The 26,178-nt window shown below is 41.2% G+C and overlaps 1 protein-coding gene across 1 annotated transcript; it reads left to right on the forward strand.

The window, feature by feature from the left end:
• mfsd8l2 (major facilitator superfamily domain containing 8-like 2) lies at positions 1-26,178 on the forward strand (the record flags this gene model as incomplete). The annotated part of the gene is made up of 11 exons (XM_080438894.1): positions 1-76; positions 1,537-1,722; positions 6,564-6,626; positions 8,004-8,123; positions 9,440-9,519; positions 13,207-13,540; positions 16,425-16,498; positions 20,744-20,957; positions 22,247-22,369; positions 23,073-23,203; positions 26,098-26,178. The coding sequence occupies 11 exons, from the start codon at positions 1-3 to the stop codon at positions 26,176-26,178; spliced, it is 1,482 nt and encodes a 493-aa protein (XP_080295020.1).

Here is a 26,178-nt window from a genome sequence, read left to right on the forward strand (position 1 = left end):
ATGGATAACCACAAAAAACGGACGTTCACTTTCCTCACCATTGGATTGATATTTCTGTTGAGTGGCATCGAGTATGGTGAGTTTCATTTTTATCTGCTTTTTGTGTAGAGTTGTCAAGATGTTATGCTGGTGATATGTGGAGTTTTAATCTGGCATCGTGACTTGTTCTCACATTACAGAAGACATGGTTTTTTTTGTTGATCACACGCGTAGACGCTCACGCGCATACGCATAGGCACGACACACACACACACACACACACATTCACACATACACACATACACACACACACACACACGCCACACACCAGTTGTGGAAAGTAATTAACTACATTTACATTATCTACATTATCAAGTAGTGTACTGTATTTAAGTAGGCTACAATATTTGTTTTTATTTGAGTATTTCCAATTTCAATACTTTTACTTACGGCAAATATTGTGCTTTTTATGCCACACATTTTTTTGGTTTTTTTGTTACTAGTTACTTTTGATTATTGTATTACAAAACATTATTGTATTACAAAACATGCACTAACCACTTATGCCCTATGGCGGCACGTTGAGAGCTTGTAGATCTGCTATTTTGTTTGACATTATGTTGAAAAATTATTATATTTTGACGCCAATATGTTTGTACTTTAACTCCAGTAACATTTTGAATGCAGGACTTTTACTTTTAACACAGTATTTGTATATTGTGGTATTGCTACCTCTACTTAACCACTTAAACCCCAGCATCTGTATTGTGGGGAAAGCTTTCGCTGAAAATAGCAGGTCGACAAGTTGAGAGCTTTTCGACCTGCTATATTCAACAAAAGCTTTCCCCACAATAACGCAAAACAGAAAAGACCTTAGGGACTCCTCCTCAACCATATAGGGTTTAAGTGGTTAAAGGGATATTTCACTTTCAAAACAAATTTGGCTCATTTTATCGTCTACTCAGGCTTTTGGGAGCACCCCGGACAGTTTTTAAGTTGCTTGATTCAGTATTTAGATATTTGATATTCGATATTCATTTCATCAGACACGCCCCCTTCCTAATCAAACCCTTTGTAACTTCAAACTCCATTTTAACCATGTTAGATTAATCGGAAACATCCGTCCTTGGTTCTGGTGACTGATATTGTCCTTCTAATACGTGAGGAGACCGTGTTTTTTCAATTACTTTTTTCATTTATTTTTAATACTGTTTGGGGGAAATGAATTATACAAAAAAATAATACAATAAAAAGATTTAATAAAATGAATGAAAAAAGTAATCGAAAAAACATGATCCTCTCACGTATCAGGAGGGCAGGATGAGTCACCAGAACCAAGGACGGGTGTTTTTAATGAATCTAACATGTTGAAAATAGAGTTTGAAGTTATAATGGGTTTGAATATGAAGGGGGCGTGTCTGAAAATGAATATCAAATATCTAAATACTGAATCAAGCAACTTAAAAACTGTCTGGGGGGCTCACAAACTTTCTCCACCACTGGCTATAGTAATCCCCCCCCCCCCCCTCTTTCTCTTTCCCTCTGTTTGTCTCTCAGCTGTCATTCTGCCGACAATATGGCGGTACCTCCAGATCTTGGAAGCCCCTCCCTATTTCCTGGGCCTGGGTCTGTCGGCCTTCAGCCTGAGCGGTCTGCTGATTGGCCCGCTGTTTGGCCTCTGGTCAGACCGCACCAGAAATACAAAGACCATCATCCTTTTGTCCAACCTCTTTGAGATCGCTGGTGAGCCATGCTATAGCTTAGCTTAGCATGTTAGCCACAAAGGTGCCCTTATATACTACCTCCGTGTTTAGGCCGCCGTCCCGTTTCTCCACACTTGGCTCAGTGCACTAGGAGAGTGGTTCTCAAACCTTTTTTTAATGTCAGGGACCACTAAATTGTTTGGCTATATGGACCCCCATCTGAAAAGATTTTGTGCCAGGCACCCCCATGGGAGAAGATTTGTGTTTAAAAAAAAATTCTAAATGATTAAAAAAAAATCGTATCTCTTTAAAAAAAAGAAAAAAGAAAAAGGTTGTTAAACTGATTGTAATGCTATATTAAAATAATTTGCCCCCTGATACCCCTTGAAGGACCCCAGTGGTTCCCACTTTGAGAACCACTGCACTAGGATACTTACATATACATTATACATCATATTATAACAGGACAGACTTTACAAACCTGTTATAGCAATATCTGAGTCCGATTATTGAAGGTTTAATCTCCCGCTTGATAGCACAGCAACAAGAAAAACATGTATTCATTGCGATGATTGTTATTGTAATGGTTACTATTTGTCAGTTATGTTGGTTGAAAACTGGTGGTGCGTATTTATGAGTGGCAGGATGTTTTGTGTCATTCTGAATGTGAGACATTGATTATTTCCAGTTAAATGACATTGAGAATGCCAGGACTTAAGTGAGTATAAAGGTTCACACTGTCTAGACAATGCACACGGAGTGCACTGTGCTTTGCTTTGACAAACAGGACACGCTTGTGGACTCAGAACAACGAGCACTTTAAGTGCCAAGCGTTCAAGTGTGGATCAAGTGTGGATAATGGAATGGGCCCGAATAAGCCAAAGCACAGGGTGCTTGCTGTGCACTTCATCCACACCTAAGCTATATAGCTTAAGTGTGGATAAAATGCAGTTTTATAAGACTGCTGCGGATATATAGGCTCTTTACGACTGCAAAACCTAACCCAGAACATTCCAGAACATGAAACTTGGAAGTGTGAAGTTCTATGAAGTTTTTTGTTTATGTTTCCATCATAACCAAAACCACCCCTGAAGTTGGTGCCAAGTCTGCTTATAGTCTGGTTTCTTATGCTTAGATTTACAATGTTGTCGGATTTTTTTGAAGATTTGCAAAACTATACATTTTTGGAAAGGTTATTGTCTAAGGAATCAGAAAATCAATGTTTGCATTTGCCCAGATGTGTATATGGCGGCCATATTGGCAATTACAAAATGGCCACCCTAAAATGTACGTTTTTTAATATCTCGGCCTCTAAATAAGCTGGAACATTGATTTTAACTCCTAAACCTACATTTTCAGTGTTGAGGAATCCAATGGTGGTAATTATAAAGCTACAAAACTTTACAATATTAACCCTTAGATGCATGACTGAGTCCAAAATGACCAGATGTGGTTGTTTTCTTGCAATATCTTTGTAATTAAAAAACATTTATCAATTCATATTGAAGATTTGCAAAACTATACATTTTTGGAAAGGTTATTGTCTAAGAAATCATAAAATCAATGTTTGCATTTGCCCAGATGTCTGTGGCCATATTGGAATTGACAAAATGGCCGCCGTAAAATGTATGTCTTGTAATATCTTGGCTTCTAAATAAGATGGAACATTGTTTTTAATGGCTAAACCTACATTTTCAGGGTCAAGGAATCCAATGGTGCAAGTTATCATTTCATTTTTTGTATCATCCCATTGACATAATCCATCATATGTGTAAAAACAGCACAGCCCAGGCAGTCAGTCAGATACTAACTCAGTGTTCTTTTTATTTCTTTTAACTGTGAACTTTGGATGTTTGTGTAACCATCTTAAACATCATGACATGTGTAATCTTAGACAGTCTATGCATCATCATAATCATCATCATCATCATCATCACTTTCGTGCGTCACAGCTTGGGAATCGTCATCGTTCTGACACTGGCTGCTGCAATGACACATTTCAGTATAGGCTAAGTCCTTAGCTTTGCAGGAACATCTGCCAGAAGAACAGTCAGATTTACACTTGCATTGAACCATCTCAAGGATGGCCTTTTGGGCTGGGAGGACCTCTGTGGTCGTTGGTTTCAGCATGCCATCCAAGTGTTTGAAGTACCCATTTTGCAGGGGATGCAACTGTGGATCCTGCATATTAATGGCTGCTTGTGCCCATGCCCGTTTGGACATGGATTCTCAAGATGTGCTGCTTCAGAGCTCCAGGTGTTGGAGGGAGCTTGTCACTTTCTGCCCTGTGTTTGCAGAACAGATGCCATCGCAGTTCAGGGATTGTCTTGATGTTGATACCCTTGGGTGAGTAAGCTGTAAGGACTCCAGTGTTGACAGCATTCCTTCCATCACTTCTGCTTCATCCAAAAGCATCTGTAGAGCATTGATAACATCTTCATCCGTTTTGAGGTAGACCTGCAGCCAGGTTGCCTTGCCTACCATCAAACACATCCCGATGAGCAGGTTCCTCTCCCATGACAAGACGAAGGCTGATCTGACTGACTATCTTGATACCAAAACACTAGAGTACAACAGGGGATCCTCCAAGCTGATCATCACGTCTGCTTCTAGATACACCAGGAGCAACAAAGACCTGGTCTTTGAAGAAAATAACCACGAAGAAGCAGACACACTGCTGATCCACCAGGCTGTGCTGGCTTCACAGCGAAACCCACCTGATGCACCGTTGGTATTTTTCTCCCCAGATACGGACGTTTTAGTGCTAGTCACAGCAAACTATGACCTCCTGCTGATGAACACGTCCATTTCTATGGCCTCTGGTGTTGTGCAGATTGAAGATTGTGGCGAGCTCTAGGTAAAGAAAGAGCAAAGGCTTTGCCAGCCTTCCATGCATTCACTGGGGCCGACAACACAGGGAGGTTCTCCCGTATAAGCAAGGCAACCTGGCTGCAGGTCTACCTCAAAACGGATGGCGATATTATCAAAGCTCTGCAGATGCTTTTGGATGAAGCAGAAGTGACAGAAGGAATGCTGTCAACACTGGAGTCCTTTGTATGTGCAGCTTACTCACCCAAGGGTATCAACATCAAGACAATCCCTGAACTGCGATGGCATCTGTTCTGCAAGCACAGGGCAGAAAGTGACAAGCTCCCTCCAACACCTGGAGCTCTGAAACAGCACATTTTGAGAGTCCATGTCCAAACAAGGGCATGGGCACAAGCAGCCATTGCTCTGCAGGATCCACAGCTGGATCCCCTGCAAAATGGGTACTTCAAACACTCGGGTGGCATGCTGAAACCAACGACCACAGAGGTCCTCCCAGCTCCAAAGGCCATCCTTGAGATGGTTCAATGCAAGTGCAAATCAGACTGTTCTTCTGGCAGATGTTCCTGCAAAGCTAAGGACTTAGCCTGTACTGAAATGTGTCAGTGCAGCAGCCAGTGCCAGAACGATGATGATTCCCAAGCTGTGATGCACGAAAGTGATGATGATGATGATGATGATGATGGATAGAGACTGTCTAAGATTACACATGTCATGATGTTTAAGATGGTTACACAAACATCCAAAGTTCACAGTTAAAATAAATAAAAAGAACACTGAGTTAGTATCTGACTGACTGCCTGGGCTGTGCTATTTTTACCCATATGATGGATTATGTCAATGGGATGTTACAAAAAATGAAATGATAACTTGCACCATTGGATTCCTTGACCCTGAAAATGTAGGTTTAGCCATTAAAAACAATGTTCCATCTTATTTAGAAGCCAAGATATTACAAAACATACATTTTACGGCGGCCATTTTGTCAATTCCAATATGGCCACAGACATCTGGGCAAATGCAAACATTGATTTTATGATTCCTTAGACAATAACCTTTCCAAAAATGTATAGTTTTGCAAATCTTCAATATTAATTGATAAATGTTTTTTTAATTACAAAGATATTGCAAGAAAACAACCACATCTGGTCATTTTGGACTCAGTCATGCATCTAAGGGTTAATATTGTAAAGTGTTGTAGCTTTATAATTACCACCATTGGATTCCTCGACACTGAAAATGTAGGTTTAAGAGTTAAAATCAATGTTCCAGCTTATTTAGAGGCCGAGATATTAAAAAACGTACATTTTAGGGTGGCCATTTTATAATTGCCAATATGGCCGCCATATACACATCTGGGCAAATGCAAACATTGATTTTCTGATTCCTTAGACAATAACCTTTCCAAAAATGTATAGTTTTGCAAATCTTCAAAAAAATCCGACAAAATTACATAGTGAACCAGACTATTATTATAAGCGACTTTGTGCTTATTTTTCTGTAAAGTCGCTTGTAAATATTGGCAGTTGTAGGTTGCGTTTTTTTGGGGGCATGTTTCTAAAGAGTAGTTGCTTATTGCTTGCTTGAGTTGCTTCTTAATGTTGTTTAAACCAGTGGCTCTCAAACATTTTCATGTCAAGAACCCCCACCACATCTGAAAATATTTTGCACCAGGGACCCCCATTCAATATTTGTGTGTTTCAAACACTAAATTTTTGAAACATCTTGAAAGTGTTTTTTTAACACAAATCTTGTCTGATGGGGGTCCCTGACACATAACATTTTCAGATGGAGTTCCGCTGCCATGTATACCGTATATCAATTTGGGGGTCCTTAGCACAAAAAAGTTTCAGTACTACTGGGCTAAACCATCATGAACACACATTTGAGAGATTAATAATCACAAAGAAATTGACATTTATTCTCTACAAAAAAAAAGAAAAAGTATTTTGTTACACATTGGACTGGCAGTGAAAACACAGCATTAAGGTATATATAAAGATTATAATTTACACAGGAAATGTCATCTGATATATCTTTTCTTTAAATCCTCAGGTAACTTCATGTATTTCTTGGGATATTCAAAATGGTTGCTTTTGAGCAGTCGACTTGTAGCAGGTGACACACACACACACACACACACACACACACACACACACACACACACACACACACACACACACACACACACACACACACACACTAACTACTTGTGAGGACAAACATTTTAGGACGCCAATTTTATGAATGACATTTTTACCATTTCCATTTTGAACCCTTAGGCCTACACTAAAACCGACAATAGCAGGTACAGTATACAAGCTCACAACGCGTCACAGTGTGACATGTTGTGAGCTTGTAGATCTGCTATTTTTTGTGCACAACACATGGCGTGGAACTAAATATAAATCAGGCGTAGCTCCAACCCTAATTATATAAGCCAAACTCCCCAAATTATTTGTATCCATAAAACACCCATTTCTCTTGTGAGTACCAGGAAAATAGTCCTCATGTCTATTTCTCAAATTCTATATACTTTTGGGGACATTTGGCCCTCACAAGTATAGTAATGCTAGTACACACACACACACACACACACACACACACACACACACACACACACACACACACACACACACACACACACACACACACACCATTCTAGGGCTCCAACTCGGCACAGGTCTTCGCCAGGTCAGGTAGGTTATTGTGGCCTCCTGGTGGCGCTATAACAGGCCAATGTGAAAAGGGTGGCATTTCTTCCAAGGCCTAGTGGGAATGTGCGTGCAAAGTTTCAAGGCAATCGCAAGCTGCGTTAATGATTTGAGGCATTTTGTTCAAACTAGCCCCTCGTGCAAACTTAGCGAATCAGGATGGAATATGAATAAACGGACAGATCCGTCTTGATCACATGACTATAGAGATGCTGTGTACCGATTTGCTGGATGTTTGGACAAAATCTGTAGGATATATCATATATATATATATATATATATATATATAAGTCGGCCTCCTGGTGGCGCTATAAAAGGCAGATGTGAAGAAAAAAAATCCTTGGCCTCTATGAAGTGAGTTTCATGCAGATCAGTCCAGTTATAGGTAAAAATGCGAATTGGCCTGTTATAGCTCCACCATGAGGCTGTTTTGAACATTTTCAAGTGGCATTTCTTCCTCAGCCTAGTGGGAATGTGTGCAAATGTTCACGGTAATCGCACGCTGCGATTTTAGGCATTTTGTTCAAAATGGACAAATCCTGGTAACTTTGGAAGGTAATGTTAGCCAATCAGGATGGAATATGAAAAATTTGACAGATCCGTCTTGATCACATGACTATAGAGATACTATGTACCGATATCCGTGATGTTTGGCCCGGACATTAGCTGCTCACAGACAGGCGGACGGTCACACAGCCACACGTACACACGGACGGACAGGGTGCCAAACATAGTGAATTTCTGTTGTTTTTTTAATCGTTTTTCTTGTGATGAATTTCAGGTGTTGGTGCAGGAGCCGGCTCCTCCATCTTTAGTTTCCTGACGCGGTGCACACGCTCAGAAGAGCGCGCCGGTGTCTTCGCTGCTATAATGGCCTGTCGTCAGGCCGGCCTTCTCATTGGTCAGTATCTCAAATAGATATATGTTGTCAATCTGTCCATTTTTACTGAACACTTCCGATCAGAAGTGGTTTTACATGGATTAAAATTCTCAGTCGCCACGACTGTCAGCATGGCTTCTATGGAAGCATGTTGCGCAGCGAAAATGGCCTATCTACAAGCTCCCGATGCGTCGCGCTTGTAGACAAGCTATTTTCGGTTGTTATTTTAAGATTGGAGCATTTGAAGTGGTCAAACTAGCAAATATGTGCAGAAGCATCTTCCATAAAATCCTAATGGTCTGGGATATTTCATAAAAGCAAAGGTTAAAGCCTCAATTCGTGATTTCTTTACCTTATTGGCAGTATGTTGAACAGCAGGAACAATATTAAAAAAAAACCATAATGTTACATATTGTGTTGTTTAGGAAACAGCGCTAGTGTGGGGGGAATCCTTTCACACTTCTTCACAAATTGCACATTAGAACCATGGGTTTGATGAAACATGTCCTCTTTATACTTTAGCAGTGGTGCTCAAACATTTACATTTCAAGGACCCCCAGTTTGGCATTCATTAGGGCACGGACCCCCATAACTCCAGAGTTGGATTAACACTGAGGATTTTATAGTGTGTAAATTGTGGTCCCAGAGATAAAACATTGTATGAAATGGGGGATCCGTGGCCTAATGCATATCGTTGCTTTCAGGCAGAAACCTCTTATCTCCATATTTTGACTTTTTTGTGTTTTTTCGTAAATCAACACCCTACTTGATTATACTAAAGCGTCAGACTAAAGCCGCAGCGCGTTTTAAGCTTGTAGATCTGCTACTTTTGCAATTTTTTTATTTGAATCCTGAAAAGTAACAGTTTTGGACATATGATATTTCCATCCGACAGAGACAATATCAAACTGGGGATCCTTGAAGTTTAAAAGCTTGAGAGTCAAGCATACCCTGCTTTATCCACCATTTAATCTAATGAATTAAAGCCAGTGAACATCATGTATTGAAAATGGCTTAAAACTAGTGATTGAAAACATAAACTCATCAGGAAAATGTTTACTGAAGTAATTACATAACCCTACAGGTAAGAAGTAGGATCATTTTCTCATAGACATCTTCACAGTCTGATTTCTATTGGCAACCAATGTAGTTGACCGCTGCTGGCCATGAAAGATTATGCAGTTTTATGAGTAACTTCTGCACTGACTTCAGTTTTCAGACCGGGAGCTTTCCTATACCTGCATAATTTATGATGGGATTCTACTTATAGGATTAGGAGGTGCATCCATTCCTTGCGTTTTCATTGAATCTCTCCTTTTCCTCTGTTGTGTTTGCAGGCCCAGCATTCAACCTGTTTCTGCGACTGTGTGATTTCAACCTGGGGCCATTCGTTGTGAACAAGTACACATCTCCTGGGGTAAAATATCGTCGTTAACCAGTGGTCTCTTCCACAACAGCCCCGGTCGTATGCCCCTTGAATCTGATGTACCGGTACATGCATTGTTTCTGTGCTTAGGGGCCCTGTGTATCCACACACACATCCATTTTCCTCTTTTGAGCGTCTCTCTCTCTTCATAGAGTCGATACCTCTATCCTGTGGTTTCTGATGAGACTTAACAACTGTACTTAAGCCATATATTATACTTTATAATGCTGTCAGATTTAAAATCACCAGGGCATCATTATGAGGACTGATAATGGTGTTTCTCTGAATGGTTTGCGTTTGATGACTGGACCACGCATAGCATCACATGTCAGGGCGCGTGAATAGTTCATTGGAGGATTTTGAAGTAAGGAACAATTGCTCACGATTTGAGAAACTCAAACCTAACACTTAACTTAAAACGTGTGTCTATAATTGCATTATGATGCACTTAAGGCTAACACTTGTTATAGATGTCTATAATTATGCATAGCAGCGTTATTATTTGCCATTATAACACGCCATAAACCTTGTTATAAGTTGTTATGCATAATTATAAATATGTATAATGAGCGTTATGAAGCCTTATAAGTGCATTATGAGGCATTAGACCTGAAGTGTTACCCGAAAGTTTGTGAAACTGATTTTTTAAGATGTTTGCCTTTCATGTCATGCCCAGAATAGGGACGCCAGCTTGAAAGTGCGTAGCAAATCTTTTCCACAGTCTGCACACGTAGCCGAACTTTTCCAAGAGTGTGTGACCCATATCTCTGAGCTACAATTTACATTCTCAGAACCCTCAATCCATCAAAATGTATGATTTGGTAGCTGCGGATTGTGAGCCATGTAGCTCAAGGAGATTTCATTCCTCCGTCTATGGAGTGGGATGGAGGTTATTCTTTTAACCCAACTTGTTTGACTGTAGGCAGGACAACCTACATACAAAGTTATGATCGGATTTGCATGAAACTTTGTGAACAGTTTGGGCATGGGGCAGGGAAGAACTGATGAACCACCGTATGTACCTAGTCGCACAACAAATAGCAAAAATTGCAGATCTACAAGCTCACAATGCATCGCATGGTGACGCGTTGTGAACTTGTAGAGCTGCTATATTTGCTATAAAAGAAAAACATTGGTTTTCGGCAGTGGTGTAAAGTAACTAAGTGCATTTACTAAGTACTGTACTTAATAGCCGATAATAGTACTGTACTTAATAGCCGATCTACAAGCTCGCGTTGTGAGCTTGTAGATCTGCTATTTTCAAACATTTTAGTACTTTTCCTTTTTTGGTACTTTAAGTACATTTTGATACCAATACTTTTGTACTTTTACTCAAGTAAATGTTTTATTCCGGACTATTACTTGTAACAGAGTACTTCTGCATTGCAGCATTGAAGCTTTTCAATAGTAACACATTTGAGCACTTTTTCCACCACTGCTTTTCGGGATATGGCACAAAAACGCACAACTTCCAAAAGGATTCACGTAACACCATGCAACATTGTGCAACTATCAGCTGACATGAGAGGAGACCCTAAATGTTTGGTCCTATATAACAAAACAGGGGGTCCTGGAGAGCTCATTTCCCAGCCACTGAACACACATTGACATGAGGAAATGCCATTTCTTGGCAATGGCATCGTGTTGGTGGATCTTTTTCTAGTTTCTGTGTTTTGTATTTTGTATTGCAATTCTGTTCCCCAATAATAATAATAATAATAATAATAATAATGCTTTTGTGTTCTATACAGTATTCCTATTGTGCTACTCATATTTTCTACAGCGTGCTGTAAAAAATAGAATGTCCTCCTGCAATTTGGAGATAACATGTACCCTTGCAGTTAAACTCTCAGAGTTAAAGCTGCCATCTGGAACTTATTTTAATGAATAAAACGAACCAATCTGGATGTTAGGGTATGTTGTTAATACGATATAAATATAAAATACGAATATATCTCTGCTGTCGGGCAGAAACTAGCAAATGAAATGAAAAAACAAAACAAAAAGTGGAGTTAGGTTTTGTCCATGGGTCTAAATTCCCAAAAGCTAACAAGGGATCTCCAAGCTCACAATGCATCACAACGTGTGAATGAATGCCCTGATGCTAAATGATACTTCTTATATAGGCCTACAATAATAAACAGGACTTTAAATATTACAATAACTTCTGCAAAGAGGGGTTCACAGAGTTGGAGTTTGAGTAGAACTAGCGCGACAGAAATGCTATGAACTCCTTTCTTCTTCTCACATTGCTCTCCTCATTAAACACTTCATAGATTTTAGAAATAGAATTAAGGCCTTTGCAGACAGGGTGCGATTAGTCAATCAGTTTTTACCACATGCGAAAAGACGCACGGTAAATTTGGAGCCGGTGTGCATGAGGTCATTGAGAACCATGTGTTCATTTAAAAAATGATATTGTCCGTTTTTTCCGTGCGAAAAGTCGCACCCTGTCTGCAAAGGCCTTTACTTGTTTTCATAACATTAGCGTCAGTGCTAAGTTTGATAAACAGGCCTACACTGCATAGTGTTAACAGACTACGGGGAGAACACAGACGTAAAGGGTGTTCAATAGCGTTGATTTATGGGAGAACAAAAAAAGACGATATATTTCATTATTATAATTTTTTATCATTGTTTTATTTTCTATACTCTGCTTGCTTTTCCAGTACATAACCAGTTTTTATCCTGTTCTTATGTTAATATCACAATTCTGTTCTTTTTTTAGTCATCGGCATCATTGAAAATGACGGTCCTGCCCTCAGTGTATTTCCGAGAAAATAGATAAAGGTTGAATGAATCTATATGATATACGTCTATGCAGAGCGAGTTCAGGCCAGACGACTCAAGGGCGCACCAATTCCTGATCAGCTGATCACTCACATGCTCACTCCATCTGATTGGGTGGGCTATTTAAACCTCCCTGCTCATTCTTTGTGCTGCTGCTCTGCCATCTTGCTGCTCTGCCACTGCTTTGTGCTCTGCTCTAATGAAGGTTTTTTTTGCGCTCCCAGCATCCACCTGTGGGCGCTGTTCCTATAGGGTTCCCTTATGAGGGGGGGGGGTCTGTTTCATTCCCTGTCCAGATCTGTTTGGCAAACCGTATTTCATGCTTACAGGGAATGAATGGAACGAGACGGAGCCTCGACGCCAAATATGCTTATAAATATTTATGCTCAATATATTTATGTTTATGCACGATAAATATGTTTATTCAGGGGCGCCCGCTGGCCTAATGGTCCAGGCGCATACCACATAGGCTGGTAATCCAGATTGGAAAAAGTAGCTTGTAGATCGGCTATTTTTAAATGGCCAAAATGTATATAGGGCTGAAGTGGTTAATGTATGTTTTGTAATAATAATACAAATCTACAAAGTAACTAATAACTAAAGTTTTCAAATAAGTGTAGTGGAGTAAAAGTACTATATTTGGATCCGAGATGTAGTGGAGTAGAAGTAAAAGTATTGGAAATTGGAAATAGTCAAGTAAAGTACAAATACCTCAGAATTGTACTTAAGGGTACAGTACTTAGTTACTTTTCACCACTGATAAAAGGCAGAAAGAGCCCCCAAAAAATATATAAAAAAATATATATATATATTTATTCAATCCCAGAGTTGTCTGACTGAACTACATCATTTCTCTTCTCCCTTCCCTCGTGTTTCCCCCCGTCGTAGATCTTCATGTGTCTGATGTGGACGCTGCTCCAGTTTGTCATCCTGGGCCTCTACTGGGACCTCCCGGCCATCGGCGGCGGCGCGGAGGGGACCGCCGGCGCCGTCATGCTGACGGAGCTGAAGGTGGAGGAGGAGGAGGAGGAGGAGGAGGAGGGGGAGGAGGTGCCGCTGGTGGGGTCGGACGAGGGCGCGGTGCACACCTACAGCGCCGTCAACTCCACGGACGACCCGGAGACCACCTCCACGTCGTCCGAGACCGAGCCCGTCCGTCCGTCCGCCGCCAAGATCTTCAAGAACATCAGCACTAGTGGTGAGGAGAGACACTTGAGTCCTGGTGGGTTTAGAGAGCAGTGGTTCTCTCAAACTCTTTCATGTCAAGGACCACCCAAAATGATTATATGTATTTAGCCGCAGCCGTATTTAGACGCAAAGATGGAGTTACAAATGTTCGCTTAAAAATATATTTATGTTCAAAGGTTTGCACACATTTTCAAGATTTTTCAAAAATAGCAGATCTACAAGCTCATAGCGCGGCACTCGGTGCCGCGCTACAAGCTTGTAGATCTGCGATTTTTAGCCAAAGTATTAGCCAAAGTATAAAAGGTTCAAATGACTGTGCTAGACATATTTATGCTATATTAACACATTTTGTTGGGGGACCCCTTGGAACCCCCCCCCACAAGGACCTCTGGGGGTCCCCGGACCCCACTTTGAGAACCAATGGTTTAGAGTCGTGGTTCTCTCAAACTGGGGCCCCCGAGACCCCCAGGGGTCCTTCAGGAGTTGCGGGTTTGTAACTCTGAGAGGGTGCAAATGTACCTTCCGGGTCCATTTGGTTACATTTGTACACTCTCAGAGTTTGTGCACTCTCATGCATGTCAAACTGCAGGGGGTCCTTGACATTGGACACAGGATGAGAACCCCTGGTATGTAGTACAGGATGGAAGAGGTTTCAATACTAAGGTTATACTCATGTTCTGTTATACACTGTAGAATATTCACTGTCATTCACTGTCTCTCACACACACACACACACACACACACACACACACACACACACACACTTCCAGCTTCGGCATGTAAATGTATCCTTTGGTAACTCCAGTGTTTGTTAGTGCGTGTCTGCTGTGTGTCTTTGTGTGTCTGTTGCATGTCAGTGCGCGTCCGTTGTGTGTCAGTGCGTCAGTGTGTGTGTCTGTCATAGTGTGTCTGTGGTGTGTTAGTGTGTCGGCGCGTGTCTTTGTGTGACCGTGCGTCAGTGTGTCTTGGTGAGTGTGTTTGTTGTGTGTCGGTGTGCATCAATGTGTGTCAGTGTGTGTGTTGGTGAGTGTCAGTGTGTGTGTGTGTTGTGTGTCAGGGTGTGTATACATATGTAGGCAGGCGTCCTATTGGATTAGTGTCAAGTGAAGTTTGTATCAGATGCCAGCAGTGTGTGTGTTCCAATATTGATGAACAAGCACTGGACGCTGTTTGTGTGTGTGTACTGTATGTGTGCGTGTGTGTATGTGCGAGTGCGTGCGTGTGCGTGCGCATGTGTTCGTGCGTGCATGCCCGCGTCTGTGCGCGTATGTCTGTGTGTGTGTGTCAGACCTGTCCTATTGATTCCCGCTCTCTTTGAAGGGGATAGAATGGATGACTGCCGTGGTCGACTTTGGCGGACGAAATAGATACAGAATTCATAATGTAGCGAAACATTCTGCCCATTGATTCCGTCAGCTCTTTGAAGGAGAAGCTGGCAACACTCCAGCGGCTCCGATTCAAAGTGGAGAAGAACCTTCCAGCATATACTGGAACGCACATAATAGTGCATTCTAGTGCACGGTGGAGATAGCCATGAATTATTGATCAGGCCCGACGTTTTGAGTGAGGATTAACCCATTAAGACCTGTGTCGCATCTGTGTCATTTTAAATGTCTTTGGCTATCCAAAAATAGCAGATATACAAGCTCATAGCGCGGCACCGAGTGCCGCGCTATGAGCTTGTAGATCTGCATTTTTTTTTTAAATAAGTTGTGAAAATTTGTTTCAAATCTTTGAATATGTATTATATTTCTTTAAAGCAAACATTTGTAACTCAAATCTTTGCTTCTGGGGGGTCCCTGGAACAACATATTTTGAGATGGGGGTCCACGGCCAAATACATGTGATTTTGGAGGTCCTTGACATGAAAAAAGTTTGAAAACCACTTATTATAGCAACATACGTAAAAAAAAAACATGTACAAAAAAATTGTTCGCTTTAAAAAATATATATTGAAAGATTTGCAAAAAAAAACATGATTTTTCTAAAAATAGCAGATCTGCTATTTTTGAATAGCCAAAGAAATCTAAAAATGACACACAGATGCGTTCCCGGTCTTAATGGATTAAAAGCCCCTGGCGGATCCGCAGCGACCAGGTCCGTTTCATGGCTTCCTTTTTCACTCCTACAAGCTGCTGGAGTTCTGCTGTAGTACTGTGTGAACCACGGGGTATCAAAGTGCGGGCCGCGGCCCCTAGGAGGGCCGCTGGGGGGGGGGGGGGGCATTGCCAAGGAGGGAAAAATGAATATATTGTAGATAGATGGATAGATAGGTAGGAGACAGTGGTGTAAGGTAACTAAGTACATTTACTCAAGTACTGTACTTAAGTACAATTTTGAGGTACTTTTACTTTACTGGAGTATTTCCTATTTGTCTATACTTTTACTTCTACTCCACTACATCTCAGAGGCAAATATTGTACTTTTACTCCACTACAAGTTACTAGTTACTTTGCAGATATAAATTATGTTATTATAAAACATACATTATTCAATTTAGCCCTATTTTATACCTAGGCTATTTGAAAATAGCCAATCTACAAGCTCATAACGCGGCGCGACGCGTTGTGAGCTTGTAGATCTGCTATTTTCAAACATTTTAGCACTTTTACTTCTGGAACTAAATATTTTGAGTTGGGGGTCCTCGGCCAAATATCAATATCATTTTGGGGGTTTCTTGACATGAAAACGTTTGAGAACCACTGACATAGCAACGTAGGTTTTTTCAAAAGACTGTACTGGATTTAGAAGACATTTTGTAGAATCGGCCTCAGGTCTTCAATGGGTTAAAATCGTAGTGTTTTGCCAGTTATTTGGGGGCCCATTTGCAATACACTCACGGCCCACCAGGGGTCCCCGGCCCACAGGTTGTGTATCACTGCACTAATCTCTCTCTCTCTCTCTCTCTCGTTTGGTAGAGTTGCTTCGAGAGGAGGTGGTGGTTCTGCTCACGGCGCAGTTCATCACTCTGTTCAACCAGACAGCACTGGAGGTGAGTGCAGACCACACACACACACACACACACACACACACACACACACACACACACACACACACACACACACACAGTGTGTGTGTGCGGCCTGAGGTGTCTGAACAAAGTTCACAGAATGTGGCGCAGCTTGGCCCGCTGTGCCACATATACTTTCTGTGTGTGTGTGGTCCAAAACCAGTGGAGGAATAAGTACTGTACTCCTATTGACTCTTTAAGACCAGGAACGCATCTGTGTGTCATAGCGCGGCACCGAGTGCCGCGCTATGAGCTTGTAGATCTGCTATTTTTGAATAACCCAAAGAAATCTAAAAATGACACACAGATGCGTTCCCGGTCGTAATGGGTTAATAAATAGTAGTAATACCACAATGTAGGAATACTCTGTAACAAGTCGTTGCTGTCAGGCAGAAATCTTCACATTCTAACTTTTTGTGTTTTTTTTGTAAATTATAAATCAACGCCCTTACTTGATCGTACTACAGCGTCACACAAAACCATCAAAAGTAGCAGATCCACAAGCTCGAAACGCGGTGCAAAGCAACACTTTTTGAGCTTGTAGATCTGCTACATTTGATGCTTTTGTATTTGAATCTTGAAACGTTTCGGACTAGGGGTGTGCCGATACGATACGATATTGGGCTCACAACATCGATACGATACGATATATGTCATTATTTATTATGAAAATATATGAGGGGGAAAAAAAGCGTATGAAAATATATGGGGGGAAAAAAAGCAAATGCAAACAAATACTTCTGTTTTTGCATTATTATTATAATTTTTTTAAATGAAGAAAAATTATTCAAAACTATATTTTTTTCCCCGAAACGATACATATCGTCGCGAAAACGTATCGCGATATATCGCGGGACGATATATCGGCACACCCCTATTTCGGACATATGAGGTTTCCGCCCGACAGCTACGAAGTAACAACCCTGTATTCAAAGTGTTACTTGAGTGAAAGTACAAAATGATTTCCGTCAAAATATACACAAATGTAAAAGTGCTCATTATGCAGAATGTTCCATTACAAGTTTTTAAAGGTTTAAAAAATTTGGTCAATGTTTCAAAATTTGCCGAAGTATCAAACGGAGCTTAATTGGATAATGTATATTATAACAACAAAATAAATATGCCAAATAACTAGTAACTAAAGCTGTCAAATAATGGCATTGGAGTACATAGTTTGCCTCCGAGATGTAGTGGAGTAGAAGGATTGAAAGTATTGGAAAACGTTGAAATACTCGAGTAGATAGGCTACTCAAAATTGTACTTGAGTAGTGTACTTTCCACCAAGGCCTGTGAAGTTGGCACTTTAAGAACTAAAGTGATTAAACAGCTGGCAGAGACTCAGAGGAGTACAGTCGATATCGTGTGCCTGTTATTGCAAGTTACTAATTACTGTAATGGGAACATGATATCCACTCACTGCCTGCATCACATCTACGGTAAATAATGACAACCCTTTCTCCCCTTTAACCCATTCAAGCCGGGATACGCATCTGTGTAACCACTCTATGCATATTTTATACTTTGGCTGTTCATTTTTCAGGAAATTACAAAAAAACGAAACAAGAAGTGGAGTTAGGAGGTTTTGTTCATCATTGATAAGAACAGCTGAATGGACCTCCAAGCTCACAATGAGGTTGGAGGTCAAAAGGGGGTGGAGCCTGGAGTCAGCTAAAACCAGCTAACTCCACCCCCCGTTGGTGGAGTTAGTTGGTTTAGCAGAAAGTTTGAGGATCCAATGGAGTTTTTAATTGGTTCAATTATTTTTGAACCAATGACGTAAAGGGTGTTCAATAGCACTGATTTATGGAAAAAATGCAAAAGCGGAAAAATGGAGTTGGATGGTTTCTGCCGGACAGCAACGACACAAGCTCATAGGAGCTTGTAGATCTGATGTATTTTTTTAAAATCTTGACCACAGGAAAATACGTTTTTCAGAAAACATTTGTAGAATCCCCAGAAGCAAAGATTTGAGTTACAAATGTAAAAAAAAATATATATATATATTCAAAGCTTTGCCCAAATCTTCACGATTTTTCCAAAAATAGCAGATCTACAAGCTCGTAGCGCGGCACTCGGTGCCGCGCTACGAGCTTGTAGATCTGCTATTTTTGAATAGCCAAAGACATCTAAAAGATTATATCCCGGTCTAAATGGGTTAAGCCAATGATTAAGTGTGAGTCTTAAGTTTGGGTCGGAGCCAGTGGGCAAAGGCAAGTTGTTGTTCTCTTTCTGCAGATTCTGCTGTTTACATGGATTAAAGTTCTCTGTTGCCACGACCGGTTTCATTCAGTCATTTGGATTCCATAGAAGTCAGCATGTCTTCTATGCAGTGGTGGAAAAAGCACTCAAATGTTTTACTTAAGTAAAAGTAGCAATACCACAATATAAATATACTCTGTTACAAGTAAAAGGCCCGTGTTCAAAAAGTTACTTGAGTAAAAGTAAAGTGGTTAATGTATGTTTTATAATGTAATAATTTACATATCTACTGTAGTAACTAAAGATTTCAAATAATTGTAGTGGAGTGAAAGTACAATACTTTCCTCAGAGATGTGGTGGAGTAGAAGTAAAAGTATTGAAAATTGGAAATACTCCATTAAAGTAAAAATGCCTCAAAATTTTACTTAAGTACAGTACTTAAGTAAATGTACTTGGTTACTTTACACCACGGCTTCTATGGAAGCAAGTCATGCACCGACAATAGCCAATCTACAAGCTCGCAATGCGTTGTGAGCTTGTAGATCGGCTATTTTCGGTTATTAATTATTTTATAACGAGTATTTGAATTGTTCAAACTAGCAATAGAAGTTAAAAAGCATCTTCCAATGAAACCCCAAGTCTTTGGTATATGACCCGGCCAGGGCATTGAACCCTGACCTCCCCATCTCGGGGTGGACACTCTTAACCACAAGGCCTCTGAGGCGGTCGATATCCAATCAACAACGCTCTATCTGTTTATCTTAGCTTATGAGGGTATTAAAATGTTAAAATAGTCAGCCTTAATGGCCCGGGGCGGCTAGCGTAGCGTCCCGGGCACCTAGGCTGCTAATACAGTCTGACAGCGTGTCGCGGGTTCGACTCCCGATGCCGACGACCTTTTGCTGCGTGTCTCTCCCCATGTCTCTCTCCCCATGTCCTGTCAGTCTACTGTATTCTATCAATAAAGGCATAAAAAGCCAACAACATATAAAAAAAATAGTCGTCTTAACCCATTAAGACCTGGAACGCATTTGTGTCACTTTATGATTTGAGCTAAAAAGCATTATTTTACACTTTGGCTTTTCAAAAATAGCAGATCTACAAGCTCGTAGCGCGGCACCGAGTGCCGCGCTACGAGCTTGTAGATCTGCTATTTTTGAAAAATTATGAAAATGTGTGCAAATCTTTGAATTGTTTGCTTTTGAGCACCACTGATATATATTTTTTTCCCAGAATACTGTTGAGATTTAGGAGACATGTAGAATCGGCTTCAGGTCTTAATGAGTATAATAATAGATAGTTTACTGCAAAGGTGGGTAAACCATGTGTTTCTGATCTACCAGCAGATCGGGCTGGGTCGATCAGGTCGATCAAGGGACAAAAAAACCCAGAACAAAACAAAAAAACAGACAAAGACATTCGTTTCATCACTTTGATAGCATTTTCCTCTGCAGATGGTCAGACTTTTTATCGTTAACATCATGATTCATTATTCTGTGCATTATTGTCATTGGCAGCCTATATAATAAGACTATTTTCACTGTGGACTTGGCTGGTGATGGTGGTACATTAGATCTGTCAAGCCTTGGAATATAGACAGCGTCGTAGATCACACATACCCCAGAAGATTGCCCACCCCTGTTTTTACCACCCCTCCACCCCTCCCTTTCTCGCTCTCGCTCTCTCTCTCTCGTCTCTGTCGGGGGGAAACCTCATATGTCCAAAACTGTTACTTTTCACGATTCAAATTCAAAAATATCAAAAGTAGCAGATCGACAAGCTTCGCGCCGCGTTTCGAGTTTGCGGATCTGCTACTTTTGATGCTTTTGTGTGACGCTGTAGTATGATAGAAAAAAAAAGGATGATTAAAGAGATAAGAGGTTTCTCCCCGACAGCAATGATATATTATATGGTATGGTATAGGCCATACACAGTATAAAATGTTCTAACAGTTTAGTTAAAAGATGCTTACTGTGTTGCAAATAACGTTCCTCTCTCTCACGGTCTCTCTGTCTCACACACACACAGACCATGGTGACTCCTCTGACTCAGCGTTACTTCAGCTTCGGGGAGCTGGGGAACAGCGTGATGTACGGCCTGTGCGGCGTGGAGGTCATCCTGGGCTTCTTCTTCGTGCGCTGGCTGAGCAGCCGGGTGGCGGACCGCGCCGTGCTCGCCGCCGGCCTGCTCATCTGCTGCGTGGCGTGCGTCTGGTGCCTCGTCTTCCTCACGGACCCCCGAGGTGACTGACTGACGCACGCTCATCGGACCACTTGTTCATTAACTCCCAACTACTTGTTAATTAACTCAGAGTGTACGAAATTAATAATGTCAGGTCCATTTGGTTACAAATGATAAATTAATTGGTCCTCACTATAATGGTCATTATGAGACGGCACCATTTCTGTCTCACTCTGTGTCTCATTGGCAGTTCAGAAACCTGCCTACCAGTGAAAAATGTCATTGCGACCTCCCTTTCGCTTGTTATAATTTTAGTACTTTTACTTTTGGTACATTTTGATACCGATACTTTTGTACTTTTACTCAAGTAAATGTTGAATTCCTGACTTGTACTGTAACGGAGTACTTCTACATTGCCGTATTGATACTTTTACTTAAGTGAAACATTTGAGTGCTTTTTCCACCACTACTGAGGAGTCATATAAGGTTACACTCTTGTTGAATTGAGCGTGTCCTGCAAATGATGTCATTGAGCAGCAGGAGGCTGTGAAGCCGGCAAACATGAGCTCATGTTTATGTTGGCGTGTGTGTTATGTTACCGTCACGATTATTATGAGTGACAGGCACTGGACAGGAGCCGTTGAGTGGTCTGTTTCTGGGGAGTAACTCGATACAATGTGAAAGAATTACTAGAAATAATCTAATTACAGTGAAATGGTAATTGATTACAGGTACCTTTTGAAACATGTACTATTATGATACGCTTGCGTCGCTACTCGGAACATTGGTGAAATTGCATTTTTGTGGTGGGAATGTTGGAATGCACGCAGTTAAATACTGCTTAGTTTAACCAAATGGACTCAAAATGGACGCCGTCCTGGACCCCAGTTTTGGGTCCATTTTACGCAAACAGTACATTGTGGTTGTAGATCACAATGATAATCCATAAATAAATACCAGGAATCTCTGTATGTCCACCTGTAAGTTCTTCATGCAATTGACTACACATTTGACAGATGTATTGCTGGGGACCCAAGGAAGTGCAGTGTCTGATGTCTATCGGATGAGCGATACATAAAAAGGACCACAGTGGAAATAAGCTCTCCGTTGTTTTTGTTATCCTTTTGGCAGATGTACAGTCGTATTTATTCCAATGCATTTTTTTATCAATGATTTGTCTCGCTCAATTTATTTTTTTTGCACGCTGTTTTAACTGACAGATAGCGTCAGTGGGTAGACACTAGACAGTGTAAATGCCTTTTTGTGCTTGTGGTGATGGGTGACCAGAAATGGACAGGAGATGCATTTCTAACCCAGTCTTCCCCCCCCCCCCCCCCCCCCCCCCGGCAGGTGGCTACACGTGGGAGCTGACAGCCTTCATCGTGGGGGTGTTCCTGCAGCTGCTGGGCCTCCCGTTCGTGGCCGTGTCGCAGGTGTCCCTCTTCTCCAAAGTCACAGCAGAGAAAACACAAGGTGGGGGGGGGGGGGACACTGAACCTTTCGGCCTCGAGACCCACAAGATACGTTTTGGTGTTCTTATGAAAAAAAACATTCATAAGACACTTGCAGTGGTGGGGAAAAGTACTCAAATGTTTTACTTAAGTAAAAGTATCAATACTGCAATGTAGAAGTACTCCGTTTCAAGTAAAAGTCAGGAATTCAAAATGTACTTGAGTAAAAGTACAAAAGTATTGGTATCAATATGTACTTAAAGTAACAAAAGTACTAAAATGTTGGAAAATAGCAGATCTACAAGCTCACAACGCGTCGCGGTGTGACACGTTGTGAGCTTGTAGATTGGCTATTTTCAAATAGCCCAAGTACAAACTAGGTAGCCTCGCGTGGCCAGACAATATCACACGACGTGGATATTAATCTAATCTGCCGAGGGCTAAAGTGCGATGCAATTTTGCAAAGGCAGATTCGTCTGGAACCAGGCTACAAAATAGTGGTTAATGTATGTTTTGTAACATAATCATTTATATCTGCAAAGTAACTAGTAACTAAAGTAACTAAAGCAATATGTGCCTTCTTGGGAGTGAGACTGTGTTGTATTTTGACAAGGCCGGGGGAGGTCCGCTTGGTCGGATGCTGTCCCATGCCGTCACTACACGATATACTGTAAATGCAGTAATCCCTGTTCAAATGTGTGTGTGTGTGTGTGTGTGTGTTCCAGGTTTCAGTCAAGGTGTGCGTCGGTCAGTGGGAGGCTTGGCCACCATCCTGGGTCCTCTGTGGGCCGGAGGTCTGACCAACAACATGTACATTATGCTGGGCATGATGCTGGCCCTGCTCACTATGATCACAGTAAGTTTAACTCCTTTAAGACCGGGGAAGCATCTTTGTCATTTTTAAGATTTCTTTGGCTATATAAAAATAGCAGATCTACCAGCTCGTAGCGCGGTAGATCGAGTGCCGCGCTACGAGCTTGTAGATCCGCTATTTTTTTTAATCGTGAAAATGTGTGCAAATCTTTAGTATATATATATGCTTTTTTTGAAGCGAAAGTTTTTAACTCAAATCTTTGCTTCTGGGGATTTTACAAATGTCTTCTAAATCCTAACAGTTATTTTTTCCCAAAGTTTTTTTGTATTATTTTTTTTTACTTTTTACTTTTTTCATGTCAAGGACCCACAAAATATGTATTTGACCGCGGACCCCCTCCCATCTAAAAATATTTTGTTCCAGGGACTCCCAGAAGCAAAGATTTTAGTTAAAAATGTTTATAAAAGATTTGCGCAAATGTTCACGATTTTTCAAAAAAATAGCAGATCTACAAGCTTGTAGATCTGAGTCACTGAGCTTCGAGAGACGTTTGTACCGCATAGTGTTGTACCGCAAACTTAACTTAAACTGTCATTTACTTAACTAATTAGTAAATGGTAAACACATGAAAATGAGAAACACATGGCGTGGCTTCCATGTGGATCTCTGCCGTCATGGTGATTATGTCATATTGATGACATCACACTTGCCCAAATATGGAGGGTGGGCGGCAGCCTGCGCACATCGGTGTTGCTAGGCATGCATGGCAACCTATTGTGTCGTAAGTGAGGTCAGACCAAAGCTCTGCTCGGCATATATGAGGTGTGAAGTTACTCTAGACTTCCTCTTCATTCCACTGAGACCAGAAGGTAGTGTCTGCAAATTGTGTTGCAGGAGAAAGGGATACAGAACTTTGGGAGACAAAGAATACAGGGAGATAGAGGTAGGACACAGAACCTACGTCTCCGTCCTCATCACAGTCCATGTACAGCAGCAGCTCTGACCATGAACTGGAAGGAGTGTGGTCCCACCAATCCTCCCAGACTAAGCTCTCCTTAGAGAGCTTATTCTCAAGAGATTTTAACTCAACCAGGAGATGTAAAGAAAAATCTGACGATTTACACAGGAAATAAAACTCACATCTGTAAATGGTGTGACAAGAGTTTCAGTGAGTCAAGTAGTCTGACCAAACACCACCGTATCCACACTGGAGAAAAGCCTTTCCATTGTAATCAGTGTGACAAGAGTTTCAGTCAGTTAACTAATCTGAGGACACACCATCCACACTGGAGAAAAACCTTTCCACTGTAAACTATGTGCCAAGAGTTTCAGTGATTCAAATAGTCACCAGCGTATCCACACTGGGGAAAAACCTTTCCATTGTAAACAGTGTGGCAAGAGTTTCCGTAGGTTAAGGACACATCTGCTTGTCCACACTGGAGAAAAGCCTTTCCACTGTAAACGGTGTGACGAGAGATACAATCAATTAAGTAAACTGAAGACACATCTGCATGTCCATACAGTAGAAAAACCTTTCTACCGCAAACGAGAGTTTCAGTATGTTACACAATCTGAAGACAGTCAGATTAGTTAACTAATCTGAGGACACATCAGCCTATCCACACTGGAATTTGTGAAACATGTATGATCTCGCAGAGCTTTACAATCCATGCTGTAGGCTACTATCACCAAATCAGGCTGCTAATGCATGCTTACAGGGAGTGAGGAGCAATGATCCAGTGCGAGGTAACCATAATGCTTCATTATTAGTGTGGTTGCCCTGACAGGGCAACCAGACTATAGCACTCTTCCGACTTTATTTCATGTTTTAGATAAACTTTATTTTGGCGCGCTACTCCTCCCACAGTTTTTTTCCCCCCAATTTCGTGCCATATGTCCAAATGACCGGCTTCACTGGGAATCGTGTGCTATCATTTTGCTAAGAGATTGGCTGAGAGACTTTGCAATTTCCCAGAATTGCGAAAATTCTAGTTGTTATTATTGTTGTTGTCAAGGAATTGGCCTTTATGCCACCAGACATAGATATATGCATCCATTCAATTGTGAATAGTGAACTGGAAACGCATATCGTCGCTGTCGGATGGAAAACTGTTACTTTTCAGGATTCCAATTCAAAAAGGGGATCTGCTACTTTGGATGCTTTTGTGTAACGCTGTAGTATGATCAAGTAGGGCGTTAATTTAAGAAAAAACTAAAAAGAGAGATATGGAGGAGAGACGCAGTATGAGGTTTCTGCCCGACAGCAACGAAATTAAGGTGTCATGTGTGTTTCCGGTTCAAACCATACCGCCGAGCCAATCCAACAAAGATATGGGTAAGATTAACTGGAACAGGAAACAAAGTATGGCCACCTTCTGATAAACCATGGGACTATTACAGTTACAGTATGCACACTGTGCACAGAGCTCTCATCCACCCACAAATCTAAAAATGGAACCTTTAACCCATTAAGGCCTGAGGTTCCAATTCTACAAAATGTCTTCTAAACAGTTTTTTGAAAAAACTTGTGTTTCTATGTCAGTTGTTTTCAAACTTTTTCATGTCAAGGACCCCAAAATGTACATGTGTTTGGCCGCGGACCCCCCATCTCAAAATATTTTGTTCCAGGGACCCCCTAGAAGCAAAGATTTGAGTTACAAATGTTCCCTTTAAAGATATATATACGGTATTCAAAGATTTGCAAAAATGTTCTCTATTTTTCAAAAATAGCAGATCTACAAGCTCATAGTGCGGTACTCAGTGCCGCGCTATGAGCTTGTAGATCTGCTATTTTTGAATAGCCAAAGTGTAAAATAATGCTTCCGACCGGGAGCATATAGGGGTCCAGTTTCTCCAGAGCCCCGAGGTGACATAATGTGCAAATGACTCCCACACACACACACACACACACACGTGATGCTATTTTGGTGTTGCAGGTGATGACAGCGCTGTCGTACAGTCGTCTGATCGAACCCAGACCGGTGCAGAGCGCGCAGAGCTCAGACAGCGGCGGGTAG

Source organism: Gymnoscopelus braueri (genome assembly GCF_963280865.1).
Source record: "Gymnoscopelus braueri genome assembly, chromosome: 10".
NCBI classification, from domain to species: Eukaryota; Metazoa; Chordata; class Actinopteri; order Myctophiformes; family Myctophidae; genus Gymnoscopelus; species Gymnoscopelus braueri.